The 22,225-nt window shown below is 37.5% G+C and overlaps 1 protein-coding gene across 5 annotated transcripts in view; it reads left to right on the forward strand.

Moving 5' to 3' along the window:
* The window catches only part of LOC131431478 (protein Shroom), a 547,622-nt gene that overhangs the window by 276,039 nt on the left and 249,358 nt on the right, over positions 1 to 22,225 (forward strand). For all 5 annotated transcript variants that reach the window (XM_058597214.1, XM_058597217.1, XM_058597216.1 and 2 more), the window contains exons 5-7: positions 4,657 to 5,326; positions 5,395 to 6,324; positions 6,622 to 7,572. In XM_058597214.1, the coding sequence (XP_058453197.1) occupies positions 4,657 to 5,326; positions 5,395 to 6,324; positions 6,622 to 7,572 (2,551 nt within the window). The remainder of the gene's footprint in view (positions 1 to 4,656; positions 5,327 to 5,394; positions 6,325 to 6,621; positions 7,573 to 22,225) is intronic.

Consider the following 22,225-nt stretch of genomic DNA (forward strand, 5'->3'; position numbering starts at 1 on the left):
AAGTCATCCTTGCATGAAATAATATTCGATTTTTGCCTTTCAACGGAGGCCCGGATGACCGAATGTCATATACCATTCGAATCAGCTCGACAAACTGAACAAATTACGGTCAGAGATGGAAAGAATAATAAAAAAAATGTGCACTAAGTTTTCTTGGAGTTGGTTTATCCGATTTTCACAAACTAAGGTTCAAATGAAAAGTTTTAAAGCTTTTTAAACATTTTTTGAATGTTTGATCCCGATCCGATTTTTTGGTTCGTCTCTAACATGAAATAAAGCAAAAAACACCTGTTTTACTTCTCCTAATGATTCAATAATGTCTTTCTTATACTACTTATATTTTCCAAATGAAATATTTTGCCTATCAACTTACAATGCCTGGGCAAAAGAAGAACTATACGGCAAGTTGAAAGGATTTCGTTTGTTTTTATATTGCCTTGTATAGAAAAACACGCTTTAAATTAAAATTTCTACACTTATCCGCTGTCATTTAGATATTGAAAGTCAGTTTGCTAAAACCGTCTTTACGTATCTTTATTTATTTATTTATTTGACAGAATCCTGAAAATATAAGTAATATGAGAAAGGCATCATTACACCACTAGGTGGATGTATAACTTGTTACACATTTTTCGAGCTACAACAATTAAGGAGTGTATCGATAAGTAGTTAGCAACATTCAAACAGTTATTACTCTGAAATGGCTTAATTTTTTGCAGTGTGTTTTGCGGTGACATATTTGTTTACATGTCAATAACAGCTGCACAATCGATTGGTTTCGGTACTTGGTGCTCAGGAAGTTGTGTCACGTACAACGAAATTGCAAAACAGGTGAAAGTGCACCTCACCAGTGTCAAAAATATTATCGAGAAGGTTCGGTTCCATGAAGGATTTGCCCCGATCCGGTAGGAAAACGTGTCCCAGCCAGCCCGGCCGGGACTTAAAAGTGGTTGAGTACATCGGGAAAAACCCATCGGCGTCGACGCGGGATTTGGTCAAGCAGTTCAACACCAGCATCGGGATGATTCAACGGATCAAAGTTCGGAACTCCCTGAAAACGTACAAGAAGCAGAAGGTGCCGAAAAAGTCCCTGGTACAGCAAGTTCAGTCCAAAACAAGAGCGCGAAAACTGTACAACCGGATTCTACAGAATAAAGACGGATCCATCCTGATCGGCGACGAAACCTACGCCAAGAAAGACTCTCGAGCGCTGCCCGGACCGCAATATTATACGAAATCGATGTACCAGGACCTGGACGACGCTGACACCACGGTGGCGATGGAATAGTTTGGGCAGAAGGTGTTGGTCTGGCAAGCAAATTCTACCTGTGGTTTGCGGTCGTCGATTTTCTTCAAGAAGGGCACAATTAACGCCAAGGTGTACGAGGAAGAATGTTTGAAGAAGAGAATTCTATTACTGTACAGAAAGCATTAGGCTCCACCTCTTTTCTGGTGGGATTTGGCTTCAGCCCACTACGCCAACTCCATTCTATAGTGGTTGTCAAAACGTAATGTACAATTCGAGGAAAGGGACATCAACCCACCGAACTGCCCGGATCTTCGGATTCGGATTGGGAAATTGTCAAGCGGCACTTTCGGAAGGAAGGTACAGTGTCCTAAAACAAGCAGGAGTTCAAAAAAAAAAAAGGACAGCTGCCACCAGGAAAGGCACAAAAGTAACTGTGCAGAATTTAATGAAGAATGTCAAGTCCAAAGTGCAAGCGTTTCACAGAAACTAGGATTTTCTTCAATATAATCAGTGAAATGCATATTTTCTACAATATATCGAAAACTGATGTCAAAATATGTTTTTTTTCGCTTTTTTATTCAATAATCAATGTTGCTTACTACTTTTCGATGCACTTCTTAGTAGAAGAAGGGTGCCTTTAAACAAGAATCCGACTTTTTTCAATCTCATGCCTAAATAGTGCTAGAGCGGTTTCTATGAGTAAATTTATTCCTTTTGACCTGTAAAATCAATCTGTAAATCAATGGTCTTGAAAAAGTATCGATTCTCGTCAAATTATATAAATTTTTCCATGTCCCTCCTGTTAATGAGATTTGCTACCCTCCCTCCCCTATAAAATTACCCTTATGACCATCTCTGAAAAGCAAGTTTGGTGGCAATCCGTTTAGGAGTTCCGGAGTTATGCCGTTACAAACATACAAACTTACATCCCTTTTTTGTATAACATATCTAGTTTAATGATTCATTTTGGGTTTGTGTTCTGACGTTACGCGAAACAAAAACATTGCATTGTTTGAGTTAAAATCGACTTAGGAAGAAAGAAATGCTAGTTCCGTGAATGCTGATACCAGAATCATTTGCAAATACAAATGAATTACAATTTGTGACTGGAGGCAGGGTTAAGTATTTAACATAGAAGCAAGTTTCCAACGTTTTTTCATTCAAACCAATTTTCAATGCCCCCGACTGAAGCGAAGTCTGTTATGAGAGGAGAGTTCTAAAAACTGCTTGTCGAATGGCACCAAGTAAAGATAACAAATTGGATTGATGGATAATTTTTCATTCAGGAGTTTTGAAAACATCATTAATGATTAATGATTTCCTTATACTTTATTTTCTGTTTTCCTATCCACTCAACGAAAAGCGTATCCTCAAAACTCTCCATCACAAGCAAATATTTGGAAAAATACTTTTTGATATCCCAAGCAATGTTGAGGAAGATACACTGCTCTTAAATTATCACACACAAGCTTTCTTCAATCTTCTAACCAGTTTGTAAACCCTCGAAAAAACGATTTCAATAAATCAAAATAAATCAAGATTACAGGAATTTCCAACCCAGAATTGCACACCAGCGTCACCAAGTGAGAAAATTTTTAACAACTGTTTATACTATTTAATCTCCTCTACTTTCTCTTCGAAAACACCGCCAATCTATATCATCAGGTTTTAGAGGTATCACATAATAAATTTTATATCGTAAGATTGTGATCACACTAGCGCCACTCTGTGGGCAAGTTCTCAACTAACATAGCTTTCATAATGCAAACTATAACATTCCTAACAACTTTCCAACAAACAAAACCGTTCTATATCTTTAAGTTTTTTTTTATAAGAACATAATTCTGATAAATGATATTTGTATTCAGTACACTAGCTACATCTGATGGAGTAGGTCCGAGTTAATACTTTGCTGTTTGACAAACGCATTCTTCAAAATATTATAATTTGCGAATTACTTGAAGCTCGAATCGTTTTGTCTGTGTTAAGCGAATGTTTTATATCATGCATTTTTCAAAGCGCCCCTAGCGGAGCAGTTCTCAACTAATTGTCTGTCAAACTACACTAAATTGTTGGTCTAAGTATCTACAACAAGTTTGCCGAAGATTGTGTGGCTCTATCTGTCGACCGAAGCGAGATAATCGTTCACAGCCCCAATCAGCCGAAATCCCATATGCTCTGGGTCTCGTTTACCACGGTTATCCGGCAATAACGAATCCGGCAACAACGAATACCGGCAAAACCGAATCCGCGTTGTACGAGACCCCACTGTATTACTTATGCAAAGATACAACGAGGCGGCGTTTTTCATTGAAAAACACTGGTGGCATGGACTGCTCTGGTTTTGCATTTTCGAGCAGAAAAGGCAATGAAACACCGTCAGAATATTGCATTTCTGCTCGAAAGTGCAAAACCAGAGTAATCCACGCCACTAGTGTTTTTTTTAATGAAAAACGGCATATGATTCCTCACTATTCTTCATACATGCTATTAAAATCGATAAATTGTCAACATGAAATTTGACGTACAACTTTTCTGTAAGGTAGAAGATCAATCTTCAGAGTAATAGGAAATGAATTTAACTACATGAAGACTATCCCATCCGTTCCAGACAGTGTCGTGCAGCTGCGAAGATCGTAATTAAAAGCAAACTACACGTCTCTGATTTCAAGTACTTTGCATAGCATCCAGACAGACATCCACCAACACTTCGCACTAACAGCCTTCCATTGACAGACCAATCCATCATTATTGCGGTACTAATTTGACATTTAATTTCTGCTGGATAGTATCTCGAGTGCTACCGCAAACCACGATGGTGCCACACAAAAAAAAAACACGGAAGGTAGTAGAATTATAGTCCCGGCGTGTAAGTTGCAAAAGTGCAATGATTTCGCCTCTGCCGAGACAAATTTATGACCATGTCCAACCCAACCGTTTCTCCCTTGGTAAACGGTGCCATAAAAACGCGAACAACACTCTTGCCCACATCCATCGTCACCTCCGAAGGTTACCTTGAACCTTGGCGTAAAACGGCCGTAACATTCTGGCACTGTGTCTTTGCTTTGCGCGGGAAGAACCTACTTCACATACGTGTGTGAATTTCGACTTGATGAACTTCCGTTTCATGAATAGCTTGAGGCAGGATTTTGTCAACACAATGAATCTTTGGCGTTCGAAATAACTACTGAGTCACTCGCATTAGTATTTTATTGAATTTTATATTATCAGTTTGATTGCTAAAACTTTTATGAGATAGTTTGAAGAGAAATTATGAGAAATTCACATTCAAGCGATCGACACCTACCAAATGCAAACATTACTCATTCCCTGAAGCATGTCCCTGAATGAAATCAACTCGATGACTAATAGGACAATTTTCGTCACTTGGTTTTGCTCATCAACAGGTTCCACCTCTCAGCTGATTGCGCACAGTTCGCGGGTCCGAACACCGCAGCGCCACAACTCCGAAAGCATTTTGTACATGACGACGGATGAGCAGCATCAACATCAGCAGCAGCAGCAGCATCAGCTCCAACAGCATCTCAGTCATCAGTCACCTACGGCCGTTGGTGTTGGCTCGATCGGAGGTTTGGTGTCTCAATCGATGGGATCGCTGCATCACCATCACTTGCATCATCACCATCATCATCAACATCAGGTACCGCTCGGTCAGCATAGTGTTGAAGCCTCCCCAAACGGTGGATTAACGCAATTATCACCGCACCAGAAGCAGGGCAGCTCATCCAGCTCCCCCGGTGGATCTCCGATTGGGGAGGGGGACCTTCGATTTCAGCACCGAGCCTCGTCGAACGCTTCACTGGCGTCGTCCTCGTCGGCTCCGACCACGACCGGCAGCGGCAATAACAACAACAACACCTGGATCGCAGGCGGCAACGGTCCGGTTCGATCTAGTCGTAGCAATAATCGGCTGTTTCCTATCAGCACCTATACAGAGATTCCTAGCAACGTTAGCAGTAACAGTAGCAGTAACAATTGTATCAATAGTAATAGTAACATTAACGGGAATAACGCTTTCGTCGGCGGATCTTCGACTCCACTGGTTGACAGTTCGAAGTGAGTATTATCTTTTCGATAGTGATTCATCAACGACAACTTTTAATCGATTTTTTTTCAATTTTCAGACAACTCAGTCCACACAGTTGGCAGTCGGTGGCCGATCGCATCAACGAATTAGAGAAGCACCAACAGCAAGGATTATCCTTGCTTAACAACAACAACAACAACAACAACAACAACAATAGCAATAGTGGCAATAATAGCATTATCACATCGTCAGCTTCAATTGGTGCTAAAAATCTTAGTCATGCAGCAGCAGCCAAACAACAACAACAGCAACAGCAACAACAACAACAACCACTCCCAAGGTATACGTATTTCGATCCGTCCAAAACTCACCGGGTGTCGAACCCATCGCTAAAAGCGTTCCAGAAAAACGCTGTGATATCTTACTTCGAACGGCAGCAGGCTCACGCTCGTGAAAGCAGTCACAATCTGTCGCGACCGACGACGCTGAATCTGCAGCAACACCAGACCGGATCACCCCCGTCTCACAAATCGGTCTCACAACGTTCCTCCATTTCTAGTGCTTATTCCTCGTCGGAAAGCACCATGGATCTCACCACATCCTCGCATTCCTCGATCGCCGGCAGTTACAACCACCACACCACAACGAGCATGCACTCCCCGGCGAGCATAGCTGCCCAACAACAGCTGGACAAGATCGCGGCCAACAATCTACGCAATCAGCTAGCTTCCGTCCACACAATGAATATACTGAACAAGGTCCAATCGCCGCTGAATGCGCAGCTGATCGATCAGCAGATGATTAGCAATGCCACGTTGATCCTTTCTGCTAATGGCAATGGAACGACAGTCGATGCTTCGATCAGCAACGGGAGCAGCCCAACGTCGCCGGAAGATCCACTCGATACGAATGTGTCTCCCCCGCCACCGCCTCCACGATCGAGATCAATCGTTATGCCGGCTATCAATAGTACCGCTAGCATGGCCACCGCAACCACGCACGCCGCCCATTTGGCCACGGTTCGAAGGTAGGCTGGTTTATCCTCTCCGATACATTATGTTACTATTATGTTAGCGAGAAACATGCCAACAGCACGAGTCGGTGTTTATGCAAATCCATGTCACGGAAAGTTTGTTGAAAATGTTTCGCTGAGCGGCACGAGCTTGCTTGTGAGGTTCGGCAAAAAAAGAAAACAAGTTGTAATAAATCATTTTCGCGACTGAGACTTCGCTTCCATGTTGTGCTTGTGGCTCATTCTACGTCATGGATTAAATTGATCTGCTCTTGTCTATGTCGATACTAATTTAGCATTTACTTTTTCCAGAACCTCCTCTGCATCAGAATATTCTTCCATTCGAGATAAAATGATTCAACAACGGCAGCAACTATCGAAGGACTTACTTGGTCCCATGATTATGGGACCTATCATAGCACTAGACGATTGGGTTCCGGAGCGACCGCCCAAGAACCCGATGCTCCGAATACCGAGCCCAGAACTACCACCACCTCCTCCGACGATGAGTCCTACTGAGGATGTAATACTTTTAAATCAAGACGAACCCTTACCACCCCCACCGCCAGAAATCTTGCGGCACATTCGCCAACTCAGTGATTCCGGTGAGCCTAAATCAAACCCTGCCAGCCGACGGAATAGTTTCGCAGGGCAAACCAACAAGAAATCCCTGTACCGAGCATCCACACTGGAAAATCTTTCTCCTCCTCCACCGGGGGCACCACCACCACCACCTCAATCACAGCAAGCACAAATTAGTCAATTAATTATTCCACCCACCGTTCCGAAGAAACCACAATCGGTGGAATCCCAAGTCCTGTATCGACGGCCTTCGACCAGTATGTCGAAATCGCTCAGTAAACAATCAAACGGAACCAACTACATCCATCAAGCCCATCGGGTCATAGTGAACGGGAAAGCCGACCAAAGGCATTCGCTTCCGATGCCTCTGCAGCCACCGGCACAGATTCAACCGGTTCCCCAAGTTCAATTCGTCCCACGCCAATCCGAATCGCGGCTATCGATGCGGAAACGATCGCACAACTCCCAGCAGATTCCGGTTGCCGAGTATCTACTCAAAGCCGTCCACCAACAGAACGGTCAAATTGTTCCTACCGGGTTTAATAATAATAATAATAATAACAACAGTATGAATGTATTAACGAATGCCACAATGACGTCACCTCCGCCACTGAAGCCACGGATGCCCGTTCAATCGCCGGAGAGTCTCAACGGACAGCTGATTTCCATGGGAAGTAAAAGGTTAGTAGAAAATATTTTCCTGTTGTTCAAATGCGTCATTCGTCGGTTTAGTGGGTAGTCTAACTTTAGGCGATTGGTTCGAATTGTTCATGCACTCGATGAGATGAAGCGAGAGAATTAATGTGAGATCTCACACACGAACTCGGGAGATGAATGAAAATGGTTGTAACTATTAGCGTTTGTTTTGCTGTGTGACAATCAGTTAAAATTTGTTCAATATTTTGTTGTATTGAATTGTTACTTATTACACATTATCGAATCGATTCCTGGATTAAAGCTTATGAAATCAATCGAATTTAGAGGTGACCATTTTCAAAAGCCGCTAAATTGTTTCACTACAATGGATTTTCAACTTGTCTTTAATTTTTTTCAAAGCTTCAAATTGAAATGGATGCACACAAAAAGTTGTATCTCCTTCATAAAATACCCTCTTAGAAAAAAACGTTCAACGGTGGTCCTTCATTGGTCCAATACGTTGGATCATTGGTCCAATGAAAGTCCAATCAATCGTTCAACGGAAGGCCAACACGGGACGTTCGTTTGCCGATTTTGAAACAGACCGTTGAACCGAATGCCATTTTTTTCGTTCAACAAACCCGGCAGACAGAGGTCCATTGTTGAGCCATTTTTAACACGAGGAGTTGGAGCAGAGTTGGACTAGTTTAACTGCAGAATTTCTGAAGTTTTTTTCCACTTATTTGTTTAAACTAACACTACATATCTGCACCATACTTATACTTCACGTGGAATAACAACAAATTTTTTTTCTATGTAAAGGTAACACTTAATTTTCACACTATTTTTGCAAGAGAAAAAAACAACAACAAACCGTTCCAGAAAATTGAACGAATATTTCGTGCAATATGTCGTTCAACAAGCGCTCGAAGACCAACAAACTAGAACGGCCTGCTGAGAGGGTAATCAGGAGTAAGTAGTGCCTGAGACATAGCCGCGAGATTGACGTAGGACTGCATACGAAATGTATACAGATATTAACTGATTTGATGCCGTTCAAGATTGTGTAGTCCTGAAAAAAACCACATTCGGTCTCGGAAGATTGCGTTTGTATTCTAGAAATTAGAGCGGTAGTTTAAGACAGTTTTCTAAATAAGTTTCAAACGTTACTTTTGCGGTCCTGAAAAGAATTAAGTTAATGGCTTTGGAGTACTGGAAAGAAATATTTTATTATGGGTTATTACGTTTGTATTCCTGGAAGAAGGGCGCCATTCGAAGAAATTTGTAAGTTTGAGTAATTGTAACAAAAGTCGTTCAATCGCTCTTGTATTTCAATATTCATTTCCGGCTTCCAGAAGGCTAATAAAATTATTCTAGATTTGCACTAAACTGATGATTTTTAACTCCGATTAGCAAAGAAGTAATCTTAATAGCTCTTTAGATAACGTTTAGAAACATTAGATCGGCTGATTTTGTATAATGTTCTCCATCGTTATCTTTTTCTCCAATTCAAAAGACCAGCAGCTGGATGACGCAATCGCTCGAACCGCTCACAATGCCGATTGATTTGATACTAACCCAATTTTGGTTAAGAGCTTTCCTTTTACGTGAATTTCTTTGTAGCTTTTTTCAAAACTGAGTGGACGGCTTTTTCAAAACTGAGTAGACGGCTACAAAAATAGCAACATGCAGAATTTTTATGTCGATTATTTCATTTCATTGAAAGAAACTATCAAAATGCTACACGGGACTCATTTCTGGCATTCAGTTTGGAACATTTTTCTCGAGCGCGATTATTCATTATTTACTGATAAGTTCAGCCTCAACAAAGAAGATGCTTTTTATCGAGATATCAGATTTTTTTTGTCAAACCTCGGTAAAGAGCACTGAAACGTTTTGCGCTATATACATATAACTATTTTAACTTTTATTTACCCCCTAATCTAAGACGCATCAACGCATTAGCCGTTCATGATAAGCTGCTAGTGCGACATAGCAATTCAACACGAAATGCTGGGAGGATGTGATTCAATTCTACTTGAGTGACACTTTTTTTTCAAATTGCACCGAAATGCAATGTCTAAATTAATGTTTCAGATATATCAGTCGGTGTTGAACAGTCGTTCGCACCGCACGCGTATAGCTCTTGGCTCCTGGAATTTTTTTTCTGGCTACCTAGAGTTTCATTGATTCAAGGCTTCAGTCTTTTTCAAGGCTACCTGAATCACTAACTAAGTGACTAAGTGATACAAAGAGTGATATTAGAGTGACTAAGTGATACAAAGAGTGATATTAGAGTGACTAAGAAATTAATCAGCCTTTTTTAAGGCTAGCTAGGAGTCTAATCGAAGACTAATTTAGCCTAGTTAATTTAATTTAAAATTTCATTAATTTCAAAAATGCCTGCGTCCAACCGGAAAGGCAACAAGCCTAAGGCTAAAAATAATTCAATACGGAATAAATCACAATCCGTTATTCAACATTTTTCTAATAACATTCACGATCTTATAGAATCTGAATGTAAAAATAAAAGACAACGGACGGATTTCCCTACCGTTGATCCTATGCCGTCTAACAATATTTACGAGATTCTTCCTGAATCCGATTGTAGCGACATAGAAGAAAATTCTTCAAAAATTCCCAAAATGGACGCTTGTCGTTCTGGGAAGAAACATCAATCTATGCCACCAGTGACGGTGATGATTTCCGACTTCAAAGCATTCCGTACTGAGCTTTCTACTTTTCTCCCGGAAGTAAAAGTCTCATTTCAAATCGGACGAAGAGGAGAATGTCGAGTCTTGGTGGATGGATTGGAAGATTACGAACGTCTTATTCGATATTTGTCCGAAAAACTTCATAAATTTTATTCATATGATATAAAATCAGACAGACCCTTCAAGGCTGTCTTGAAAGGATTATCAAATGATCAAAGTATTGATGAAATTAAAAATGAACTAAAAGAATTGCTTGGTTTTGCCCCTTCCCAAGTAATACTTATGAAAAAAAGAGCGAATGGTACTTCTAAACCACGCTCTGGAATTTCCCATGAACTTTACCTAATACACTTCAATCGAAGTGATGTAAACAATTTGAAAACTTTAGAAAAAGTACGTTTCATTTCCCACATTAAAATTCATTGGGAACATTATAAACGGCATAATCGTATTGCAAACTTAACGCAATGTCGTCGTTGCCAAGGCTTCGGTCATGGAACCAAAAATTGTCATATGGATATACGGTGTTTGAATTGTGGTAAATCGCATTCGAAAGACGCTTGTCCAATGAATGAAACCACTGATAAATTTTCATGTTCAAATTGCAATGGAAATCATAAATCCAATTATTTGAAATGTCCTGTCAGGGAAAAAATTTTAAACGCTCGTTCGCTTAGACAACAAGTCAAATCAACGACCTTAAATTTACAGAACATACCTGAAAATTCTTCTAAGGCACCTGCCAATTCGTCTTCTAACGAAAAAAATTTATTGACAGGTAGATCGACCTCGTCATCATCTTCTTCTAATTTCACTTATGCTGGTATATTAGGTAGAAATCTATCTCCTATTTCTTCTAATGTAAATAATCAAAACACAGGACCGCCTTGCAGTTCTTCTTCTAACGAAAACAATTTATTAATAGGTAGACCGGCCAAATCATCTTCTTCTAATGGCAGTCTACCTACAAATATTCCTTCAATGCCATTCGCTTCTTTAAATGAAGTCGATTTAGGCGATATAACTGAAAATAAAATGATCTACCTACAAGATCAACTTTTTCAACTTTTTCAAATGATCATCCAAATGAATTCGACTTCATCACTTTTTGAAGCATTTCAAATCGGATGGAAATTTGCAAATAATATTATAATGAATTTAAAATTTAACAGTGATGTTAAATAATTATTTGAATATTTTAAATTGGAATGCTCGATCTTTGAAATCGAGTGAAGATGAATTTTATAATTTTCTCAAAGTTCACAAAATTCATATTGCCATTGTGACAGAAACTTTTCTTAAACCAAATGTAAAATTGAAAAGTAATCCACATTATGTGGTTCATCGATTTGACAGGTTTACTGGAATTGGTGGTGGAGTTGCCATTTTTGTCCAACGGCAAATTAAACATCGAATTTTACCTTCTTTCAATACTAAAGTTATTGAAAGCTTGGGAATCGAAGTTGAAACCATTCATGGAATTTATTTCATCGCTGGAGCATATTTGCCTTTCCAATGCACCGGCGAACAATTAAATTTCTTTAAAGGCGATTTGCAAAAACTTACAAGATATCGATCGAAATTTTTCGTAATAGGGGACTTAAATGCTAAGCATGTCCAGTGGAATTGTAGGCAAAATAACAGTAATGGTAAAATACTTCATAATCAACTCTCAGCTGGTTACTTTACAGTTCTTCATCCCAGTAATCCTACTTGTTTCTCTTCAGTGAAAAACCCGTCTACAATTGATCTGGTTCTAACAGATCAAAGTCACATTTGTAGTGAACCGATTACTCATGCTGATTTTGACTCAGATCATCTTCCTGTAACATTCAGACTTTCCAACGAAGCTATAATTAATCCAATTAGTTCTATTTTCAACTATCATAGAGCAAATTGGTTGGATTACAGATCTCACATTGAAAATCATGTGGATCATGAAACTATTTTAGAAAATTCTGCGGATATCGACACAGCAATTGATAATTTGAATCATTATATTATCGAAGCTAGAAATCTTTCAGTTCCCAAAGCTCAAACTAAATTAAATTCTCCTATCATCGATGACAATCTTCAACTGCTCATTCGGTTGAAGAATGTTCGTCGACGACAATATCAACGTTCTCGTGATCCTGCTATGAAAAACATAGTTAAGGATTTACAAAAAGAAATTAAACATAGATTTACTCTTTTGCGAAATGAAAATTTCGCTAAAGAAGTTGAACAAATTAAACCATATTCTAAACCTTTCTGGAAACTTTCTAAGGTTCTTAAGAAACCTCAGAAACCTATTCCTGCTCTCAAGGAAGGAAATCAAATACTTCTTACAAATGGCGAAAAAGCTCAAAAACTTGCTCAGCAGTTCGAGAGTGTCCACAATTTTAATTTGAACGTTGTGAGTCCTATTGAAAATGAAGTCTCACTGAAATATGATCATATTTCAACTCAAGTGTTATCACACGATGACATTATTGAGACGAATTTTGATGAAATTAAATCAATTATTAGAAAACTTAAAAACATGAAGGCTCCTGGTAATGATGGAATTTTTAATATTCTTATTAAAAATCTTCCCGATGTTGCCTTGAGACTCCTGGTTAAAATTTTCAACAAGTGTTTTTCATTAGCTTACTTCCCAAAAAGATGGAAAAACGCTAAAGTAATTCCTATCCTAAAACCTGATAAAAACCCAGCAGAAACATCAAGTTATCGCCCAATTAGCTTACTTTCTTCTATCAGTAAACTTTTTGAAAAAATTATCTTGTTAAGAATGATGACTCATATAAATGAGAATTCAATTTTTTTACCAGAGCAGTTTGGATTTCGTCATGAACATTCAACTACTCATCAACTTGTCAGAGTAACGAACATGATAAAAGCAAATAAATCTTCTGGGTTATCCACTGGAGTTGCTCTTCTAGACATAGAAAAAGCATTCGACAGTGTTTGGCACAAAGGTTTAATAGCAAAAATGTCTGATTTCCAGTTTCCTATTTATTTGATCAAAATGATTCAAAATTATTTAACTGATCGTACTCTTCAGGTTAGCTATCAGAATTGTAAATCTGAATTGCTACCCGTACGAGCCGGTGTTCCGCAGGGTTCGAGTGTAGCTCCAATCTTGTATAATATTTTCACTTCTGATCTTCCAAATCTACCCGTTGGTTGTCAGAAATCGCTATTCTGTGACGACACAAGTCTGTTAGCCACAGGTAGAAATCTAAGAGTGATCTGCAGTCGCCTACAAAGAAGTTTAAATATTTTCAGTGATTATCTGTCAAAATGGAAAATTAAACCAAATGCAGCAAAAACGCAATTAATTATCTTTCCTCACAAGCCAAGAGCTTCTTTTCTTAAACCAAACAATAATCACATTCTCAAATTGAATGGCTTGGAATTGACATGGTCTGATCAAGCTAAATACTTAGGTCTAACGTATGACAAAAAACTCACTTTCAAGGATCACATTGAAGGAATCCAGGCAAAGTGTAATAAATATATTAAATGTTTATATCCTCTTATAAACAGAAATTCTAAGCTCTGTCTAAAAAACAAATTGTTAATTTATAAACAAATTTTCAGACCAGCCATGCTTTATGCGGTACCAATTTGGTCAAGCTGTTGTTCCACCAGGAAGAAAACGCTTCAAAGGATTCAGAATAAAATTCTGAAAATGATTCTGAAGCGTCCTCCCTGGTTTAGTACAAATGAGTTACACAGACTCACAAATATAGAACCATTAGATGTAATGTCACATAATATTATAAGCAAATTCCGACAAAAATCGATGCAATCTTCAATTGAATCGATTCGCTCTCTGTATTAGTTAGTAAGTTAGTATATAAGTTCCTTTTCCCCATTACACAATACAAGTAGGTTTAGAATTTTCCCTACACAAAAATCTCAGAATTGCGGAAGCAAATGATGTCTTCATGGTAATAACCAAATCATATATATATTTAACAGGGCTGAAAAGTCACCACTTGTGGCTGAACACCCAATTTAAATCTTAATAATTTAATTTTAACTCATATTCCAATAAATAGTTATTTAAAAAAAAAAAAAAAAAAAAATGTTTCAGATATAAACAAATTTGCTGGGTGTCCAGATTGTGATCATTTATGTCGGTTTTGCTTGATGCCTAACCTAGTTTCCACCCTTACTGCTGTCAAATCGTTTGTTTGAAGCTAGTTTCGAAACCTAGTTTCAATGTTGTTGCACTGAAAATCGAGTCAATTTCGAACCTGGTTTTTATATCAGGTTTGCTCAAACCCCCGTTGCTAAGTGCGAACCCAACACAATTCAGTGAAAAGAAATGAAATGTCAAAATGCGTTTTTTTTTTTCAAATTCTACAAAAAAATTATAATTATAAGATAAATCTAGATCTAGATAAGCTTAGATGAGGTGTGGAGCTGTTACTCATTGTTTCTCTGATTTTGAATATACCACTAGGCAAAGGATTTACTTTGTAAATTGTCCGACGTTTCCATTTTTTTCGATATCTCTTTCCAAGAGAAACTATAGCAATATATTTTACTACTATCGGTGTGATGTGTATGAATTTACATAAAAACATTAAATATAATCAGAACTAATTGGCACTGCGATTCCAGCTTTCCAGCTGGGCGAGAAATTCTTGGTTATTCACTTTACATTTCATGATAATACAGCGAGAAACTGAAATTCACAATTTCAAGAGTGACTTGAAGCGAATTTGATGTCATTTTTATTTGTACCCAACATTTCTCTAATTACTGTACCTTCATGGTCACTACAATGGTTCATATTTCATTTTCTGAATATGACCAAATAGTCATAGGTTCTCCATATCAGTATCACTACATTGTGAGTATCATGAGCAGTGGACGTATTCCTATTACGGAAGACGTCTGAAAGAAAAAAGTGACTACTACTGTGGGTTAAAAGACTTTTGAATTATATTTCGCGGTGAAACCTCATTTGTCAAAATATTTTTTTAAAGGTTGGTATGACTGTCAGTGACATCTGTGCCAGGTTTCACGTCAAAATATTCATTAGTGTTTAGTATATGTCTGTCTTTTTGAAGTATTCAAAGTGCAATCGGCGATTTTTATTCTACGATCAACACCAATAATGTCAATGTTTTTCTCAAAACTAATACATGGGCTGAAAAATATCCAATCCATCCATCAAGAGAGAACAACGCAATCATTCCAGCGCCGCTTAAACATTTCAGTACCACTTTTGTAGAACGATTTATCTTTTCTCTCAAAATGAGCCTCAGCTTCATCCATAACCTCTTCATTCGTGCGAAATTCTTTACCGGCGAGCATTTTTTCAGGTTTGCGAACAGCCAGTAGTTGCTGGGATCCAAATCTAGCAAATACGGTGGATGTTGGAGCAGTTCGAATTTCTTCAGATAGTCGATAAGTATTAGACGCACGCACATCCCGAAATACCAAGACCATACCCTTTCCAGTCGATTGTTGTGCACCAGTTGTTGGTTCACCAGTTTCTGTCCACTCAGATGATGATCCTTATTTCATCCATTCTCACATATCGAGCAACAGTGAACAAACACCGCATCCTCTTTGAATCGAGCTTTCTCATAGTCAAATGTTCATGGAATATAAAGCCGTTTTTTGATATCTTTACGATGTCAGCTAACTCACGCAACTTCACTGGTTTTCTGATGTTACCCCCTCATTTGAACGTCCACTACGTTCTGCATCATCGGTGTCTCTACGATCACGTTTGAAGTCAGCAAACCAACGTTTTATTGTTGTTTCTGATGGAACGGAGTCTCCATAACACTTTTTAAGCCATTGCTTTGCTTGAACGGTATTTTTTCCCATCAAGTAAAAGCAGTATTTATGCTTGTATTTATTTTGTTGCATCGTAATGGAACTGCATAACGAGGGCTTCAATCCACCATGCAGCACACTACGGTGCGGCACCTTAGCACCCACCAAATACCAATGGCTTGGTCTGGCGAAAACGGGAACCGGAATGCGTAGATAATAATTTTGTAGAGTGATAGAAAGACTGTTTTCAGTTGTGGAAATAGGGACTATTTATTTATTACCATTAAGATAAGAAAAGTGATAATTTTGCAAGAAACAACAATAATCTGACCTAATATTTCTAGATTGCGTCTCTTTAGAAATTGATATTCATTCAAATGGTAAAAGCTTCGAATAGTAGCTTGTATAAATAAATTATCTGTAAATTTTCGTATAAAGCTTCAGTCCTCGTTTAGAGGAAAATGAAGTATTTTGCCATAGAAAAACTTAAATAGCTACAGTCAATTCTTCATTTGCAGCTTTTCTCCTTTTTGTATCATTATTTTATGTCTGATGTTTTTCTAATATTTGTTTCATTTTTTAATATTGGAGCGATTTCTTATTGATGTTAATTTATAAATATTTCCTCTCGCACGCTTATTACGATTTGGAAATAATTATCTCGCTGGAATTCTGGGCCCAGCTGTGCCGAGGACAACCTGAGTCAGAAAGCGCAGTAGGAATAAAGACAAACTTTTGTCAAAATTGTTGTACGTCAATAGCAAAGATAAACAAATATATTCAAAAGCAAACAAATGTAAACTAAATTAACTAAAAACAAAGATAAGTAAACAAAGATAAGCAAAGATCACATAGATAAACAAACATAAACAAACATAAACAAAGAAAAACAATAATAAACAAAGATAAACAAAAATAAAAAATAAATAGAGATAAACAAAAATGAACAGAGATGAAAAGAGGTCATCATAGATAACCAAACAAAAATAAACTAATGTGAACGAAGATAACTAAAGAAAACGAAGATTAACAACGATGAACAACAATATACAGAAATAAACAAACACAAACAAGTATAGAGATAAACAAAGAAGATACAAGATAAACAAAGATAAACAATCATAAATAAAAATAAACAAATATAAGCAATGATAAACGAACATAAATGAAGATTAACAAAGATAACTAAAGATAAAAAAAGATAAAGAAACATAAATAAAGACAAACATAGATAAACAAAGAAGAACAAAGATAAACAAAGATTAATTAGGATAACTAAAGATAAACAAAGATAAACAAACATAAATAAAGATAAACAAACATAAATAAAGATAACCGAAGATAAGCAAACATAAATAAAGATAAACAAAGATAAACAAAGATAAACAAAGATAAACAAATATAAACAAATATAAACAAAGATGAACAAAGATAAACAAAGATAGTCAAAGATAAACAAATATAAGCAAAGATAAACAAATATAAACAAAGATAAACAAAAATAGACAAATAAAAACAAAGATAACCAAAAATAATCAAAGATAGACAAAGGTAGAACGAGATAAACAAAGATAAACAAAGATCAACAAATATAAGCAAAGATTAACAAAGATAAACAAATATAAACAAATATAAATAGAGATGAAAAAAGATAAACAAAGATAGTCAAAGATAAACAAATATAAGCAAAGATAAACAAATATAAACAAATATAAACAAAGATAAACAAACATAGACATATAAAAACAAAGATAACCAAAAATAATCAAAGATGAACAAAGATAAACAAATAAAAACAATGATAAACAAAGATAAACAAAGATAAACATAGATAAACAAAGATAAACAAAGATAAACAAAGATAAACAAAAGAAAACAAAGATAAACAAAAATAAACAAAGATAAACAAAAATAAACGAATATTAACAAAGATAAACAAAGATAAACCAAGATAAACGAAGATAAACAAAGATAAACTAAAATAAACTAAGATAAACTAAGATAAACTAAGATAAACAAAAATAAACAAAGATAAACATAGATAAACAAAGATAAACAAAGATAAACAAAAGAAAACAAAGATAAACAAAAATAAACAAAGATAAACAAAGATAAACAAAAATAAACGAATATTAACAAAGATAAACAAAGATAAACCAAGATAAACGAAGATAAACAAAGATAAACTAAAATAAACTAAGATAAACTAAGATAAACTAAGATAAACAAAAATAAACAAAGGTAAACAAAGATAAACAAAGATAAACAAATATAAACAAATATAAACAAAGATAAATAAAGATAAACAAAGATAAACAAAAATAAACACAAAAATAAACAAAGATAAACAAAGATGAACAAAGATAAGTAGGCATTCCAACCAACCAGATGTGTCCTTAATTACCAAAATGATGGGAGGGTAATGTCAGAGACGTATCTGAATGATGTGAATTATGATTATGATGATTATGCAGTTCAAATTCAAAGTTTCGAACCCTCGGCCTGATCGATGCTTCTTGTTTCGGACTACGTTTTGGTTGTTTCGGCTTCTTATAGGTTCGAAGATTCAAACGTTCTTTAGCACGAAGAACATTTGACTTCGAAGTGCCCACTTTTTTGCCACATCCCGAACTGAAACCTCCTTCTTTTGCTCGAACGCTTTCAGTATTCGTTTATCCAACTGAGGGTTAGCAGGACCTTTTTTTCGACCCGTTTTCGGTTTATCCTCATCGAACTTCCTGATTGCATTTCGCACGGCTTTTTCACTCACTCCTTCCATTTTTGCTATCTTTCTCAGTGGCAGTCAGCGACGTTCTGTGCACCATTTGTACACAATTTTTCGACGTTGTTCTGCTGAAAGTCCACGCATTTCGAAACAAACTAATGAAAACGAATAAACAACTGCACAAGTGGTTAGAGAAGAGTGTAAACAACAGGACGCAGCCATAAAAATTGACAGATTCTGAACCATTGCGAAATGGCAGCGATTGCGTCCATACTTTCTGGGACAGTCTTTAATTACCATCTAGATGTAACTAAGAACTAAGCGCTCTTTTATTTTTCGTTTCGTCTTTGATTTATCAGTGCATACCAGTTCGTGTTGAAATGCCAAGTTCAAGTTCAACATTAATCGCTAAAAAGACGTAAAGTTATCTCTACTCTACTAGCTGAAAACGAGCAGTATGTAGTAAATCTCTTTACGTTCGTAAAGACACTGTGCTTCCGTAGTGTGGTAAGTGTCTCAAGTAGAGATAACCTTACATCTACTTAGTGGTTTATGTTGAACTGCTGAGTGGTGTGGTAGTTCAATATGGACTGCTTTGCAATGAAGATTCGAAGACAAAACATAAAATAAAAAATATAATTACCAGCCAATTAGAGAATGCATCGTTTTCGATTTATCTAAGGTCATAATGTTTTAATGAACATCCTTCTAATATGATTTACTCTTCTTCATTCCATTTCGTTATTTCTTCTATAAAATTCGTTAGTTATAAGAAGTATCTGTAAGTCGAAATTTTGTCAAGAATTTGTCCGAATCGCCGTTGACAGCTCTTCTCTAAACTTGTATTCGCTGACAAAGGATACTACCAACGGGTGCAGTCGGCATAACATAAATTTGAACAGTAATCTGTAGGTAATATTGATGAAAGCTATTTATGCCTCGATACTTTTACCTATCAAGTTTGTGGCCTTTAGTGTAAATAGGGCCTACGAACATATCTCATGTAATAAATCAACAACGCTATGAATTTGAAACGATCAGTTTCATCTGAACCTTAAAACTATGATCCTACCAATTTCCGCAACCGTTCTGATGATCAATGCTAACAACTCATGGCGCGCGATAGCGGACTGACCTTTACTTTGCATACAAAAATGCCATTCAGCTGCTGCTATCGTTGCAGGGCTCACCATTTGGTGGCCCCACACGCTCCGGATTCTGTAACGATCGGTCGTAAATCGTCCCCCGACGTAAACCGGGTGGTGAAAAATAAGTGGCTTACGGCGTGGCGCGTGGCTTGTTTCGGTGTTTTTTTTTTGTCATGTTTGTGCGGGAGGAGGCAAGAAGTGCAGTAAAAGTGCTTGATTTTCCGCGTGGCGAGCACTTTTCCAAACAGGGGGTTCGGTTTAGACCTTCCCGAGTGTGACTGTCACTGAAACCAATCCGATTCGACACGAGGTAATAACTTTTCTGGGTCCGGCTTCGCCTGATGCAATTTCAATCAAGCTCGTTTGTATCAGGAAGAAAAGCAAGGAGGTTGTTTACTGGTAGGACGTGTAACGTTTATTATATAGTTTGACAGACCCTCTAACGATACCTAGCTGATGACGATGGGCTGTCAATAGGCATTCGGCGGCCCTGGAATGTCACGTTGGCGCTCTGACTTTTCGAACGAATAGACATGGCTTAAATGTTAATAGGCCTATTTGAATGTGTGATTTTTGTGGGCCACACGTCGATACAAGTTTTGAGTCACGTTTTTTTTTCGTCAGCTGCCCGCGAAATACCTTCCTACTGCATAACAAGCTCGTTTTCGGGACGACCCGGGAAGCCCTTTGGAAGCGAACGAGCGAAACAGTTCCGATCTAGATCCAGATTTTCTTCTTGGTTTGTTTTAGAAAAGTTCAGACAAAGAAATTTATTACATTAGGAAAGAAATGCTAAGCCACATTGATCTGTGATTGTGAGCCTTTAATTGAACCACCCCCGCGTCAAAGGTTAGCCACTCGAAGGAAACTCGCAAAAGGTGAGAGATAAAATCTGATGGTGATTTATTCCATCAATGCCGTCCTAACGGCTCCGTTGTATGCAAAGTCGCTGTCCCTCCCGTGGTCTGCAGACCTTGGACCCGCTCAGACAGATCAACGATATTTTATCATTGATTTCACCGTGGATCTGTTTGTATGCAACCTTTTTTTATGGCAACCTAATTATAAAGTTCTAGCCCATGCTGCATTGCTATAATTAATCAGAGTCTTGGCTGCTACCTCGACGGTAATCACAAATGAGCGGGCGGGATCAATTAGTGTCAATCCTTTGCGCGGTTCTGTCCAGCTTACACTGCAAATTCTGTCATTATAAATGCCACTGTGGCAGGCGGCTATAGGTCAGTGTTTTGTACTAAGCGCACCAAACCGCAGCCGAAACATTGCCGAGGTTCCTCGGCTTTTGAGCTGATTGAGTTACCTTTTGCGGCTTACTTATGTACAATATTGTAGCAGAACGATTTGCGTAGTCGTGATCGTTGCTTTTTTCTTGTAACTTGTAAAGAAAAACCCCGGCCTATTTTGTGTGTCGAACAAATGAGAACATTTGTCAATTGGTAATTATGCTGATAAATGGGTTTCGTTTAAGGGCGAAGCGATGTTTTTTGCTTCTATTCCATAACAGTTCTTGTAGTTGAGAAATAATTCACGTTTAAGATTGTTAATTCAAACAAGCACTTGATTATGTTAATCAGGGAGTTGCAAGTAAAGGAACTTTGTCGTGAACTAGAATCGATTTTACACAAACAGGAAGCTGATTTTCCTGGTGATGTTTTCTAGTTTTTTGGGTAATCTAGTGAACTTCGATCCGTGCAGATGCATAATCCCTCATAGGTTCGCTTCGCCGCAGTTGTCGGATGTTTGAACCCCAATTGTTCGAGTGCAATTGAAAATTGGTTTGATTCGCTCTGGGACAAAAACATATGCAATTAGCTTAGTCGGAATCGTTATAAACTGCACAATTTCAGAAATGGATAGCATGTGTCATCAGATTTCACATACTCTGATTTGGATTAATCTTCGTACACGGTTTCAGAATAATCAAGCATTTTCTCGACCGCAGAGACCGTATGTATGGTATGTACTTTCTTCAAATCATTTTAACTAAAAAATAATCAATTTGATTTGATTTGAGTTCAATGATTTTGATTATCTTTTATAATGTTAACCGACATTTTCAGTTCGTGTTCGCATCTCATCCGATGCAGTCGAAAATTGCTTACGGTCGATACGACAAAAACCAAGTCAATACAGTGAACAATAGAATACACAAAATGGGCCAATACGATTTACAAAAGCCTGAAACTTGGCCTACAAAATCAAATTCGATTTGTATTGCGCTGCAAAGTTAGACCAGCAGCCTGTGTGGTTGATTGCCGAAAATTTGACAGAAGCTGCTCGATTTTTATCTATATTGTATACAACATTTT

The sequence above is a fragment of the Malaya genurostris genome, chromosome 2 (genome assembly GCF_030247185.1).
Source record: "Malaya genurostris strain Urasoe2022 chromosome 2, Malgen_1.1, whole genome shotgun sequence".
NCBI classification, from domain to species: domain Eukaryota; kingdom Metazoa; phylum Arthropoda; class Insecta; order Diptera; family Culicidae; genus Malaya; species Malaya genurostris.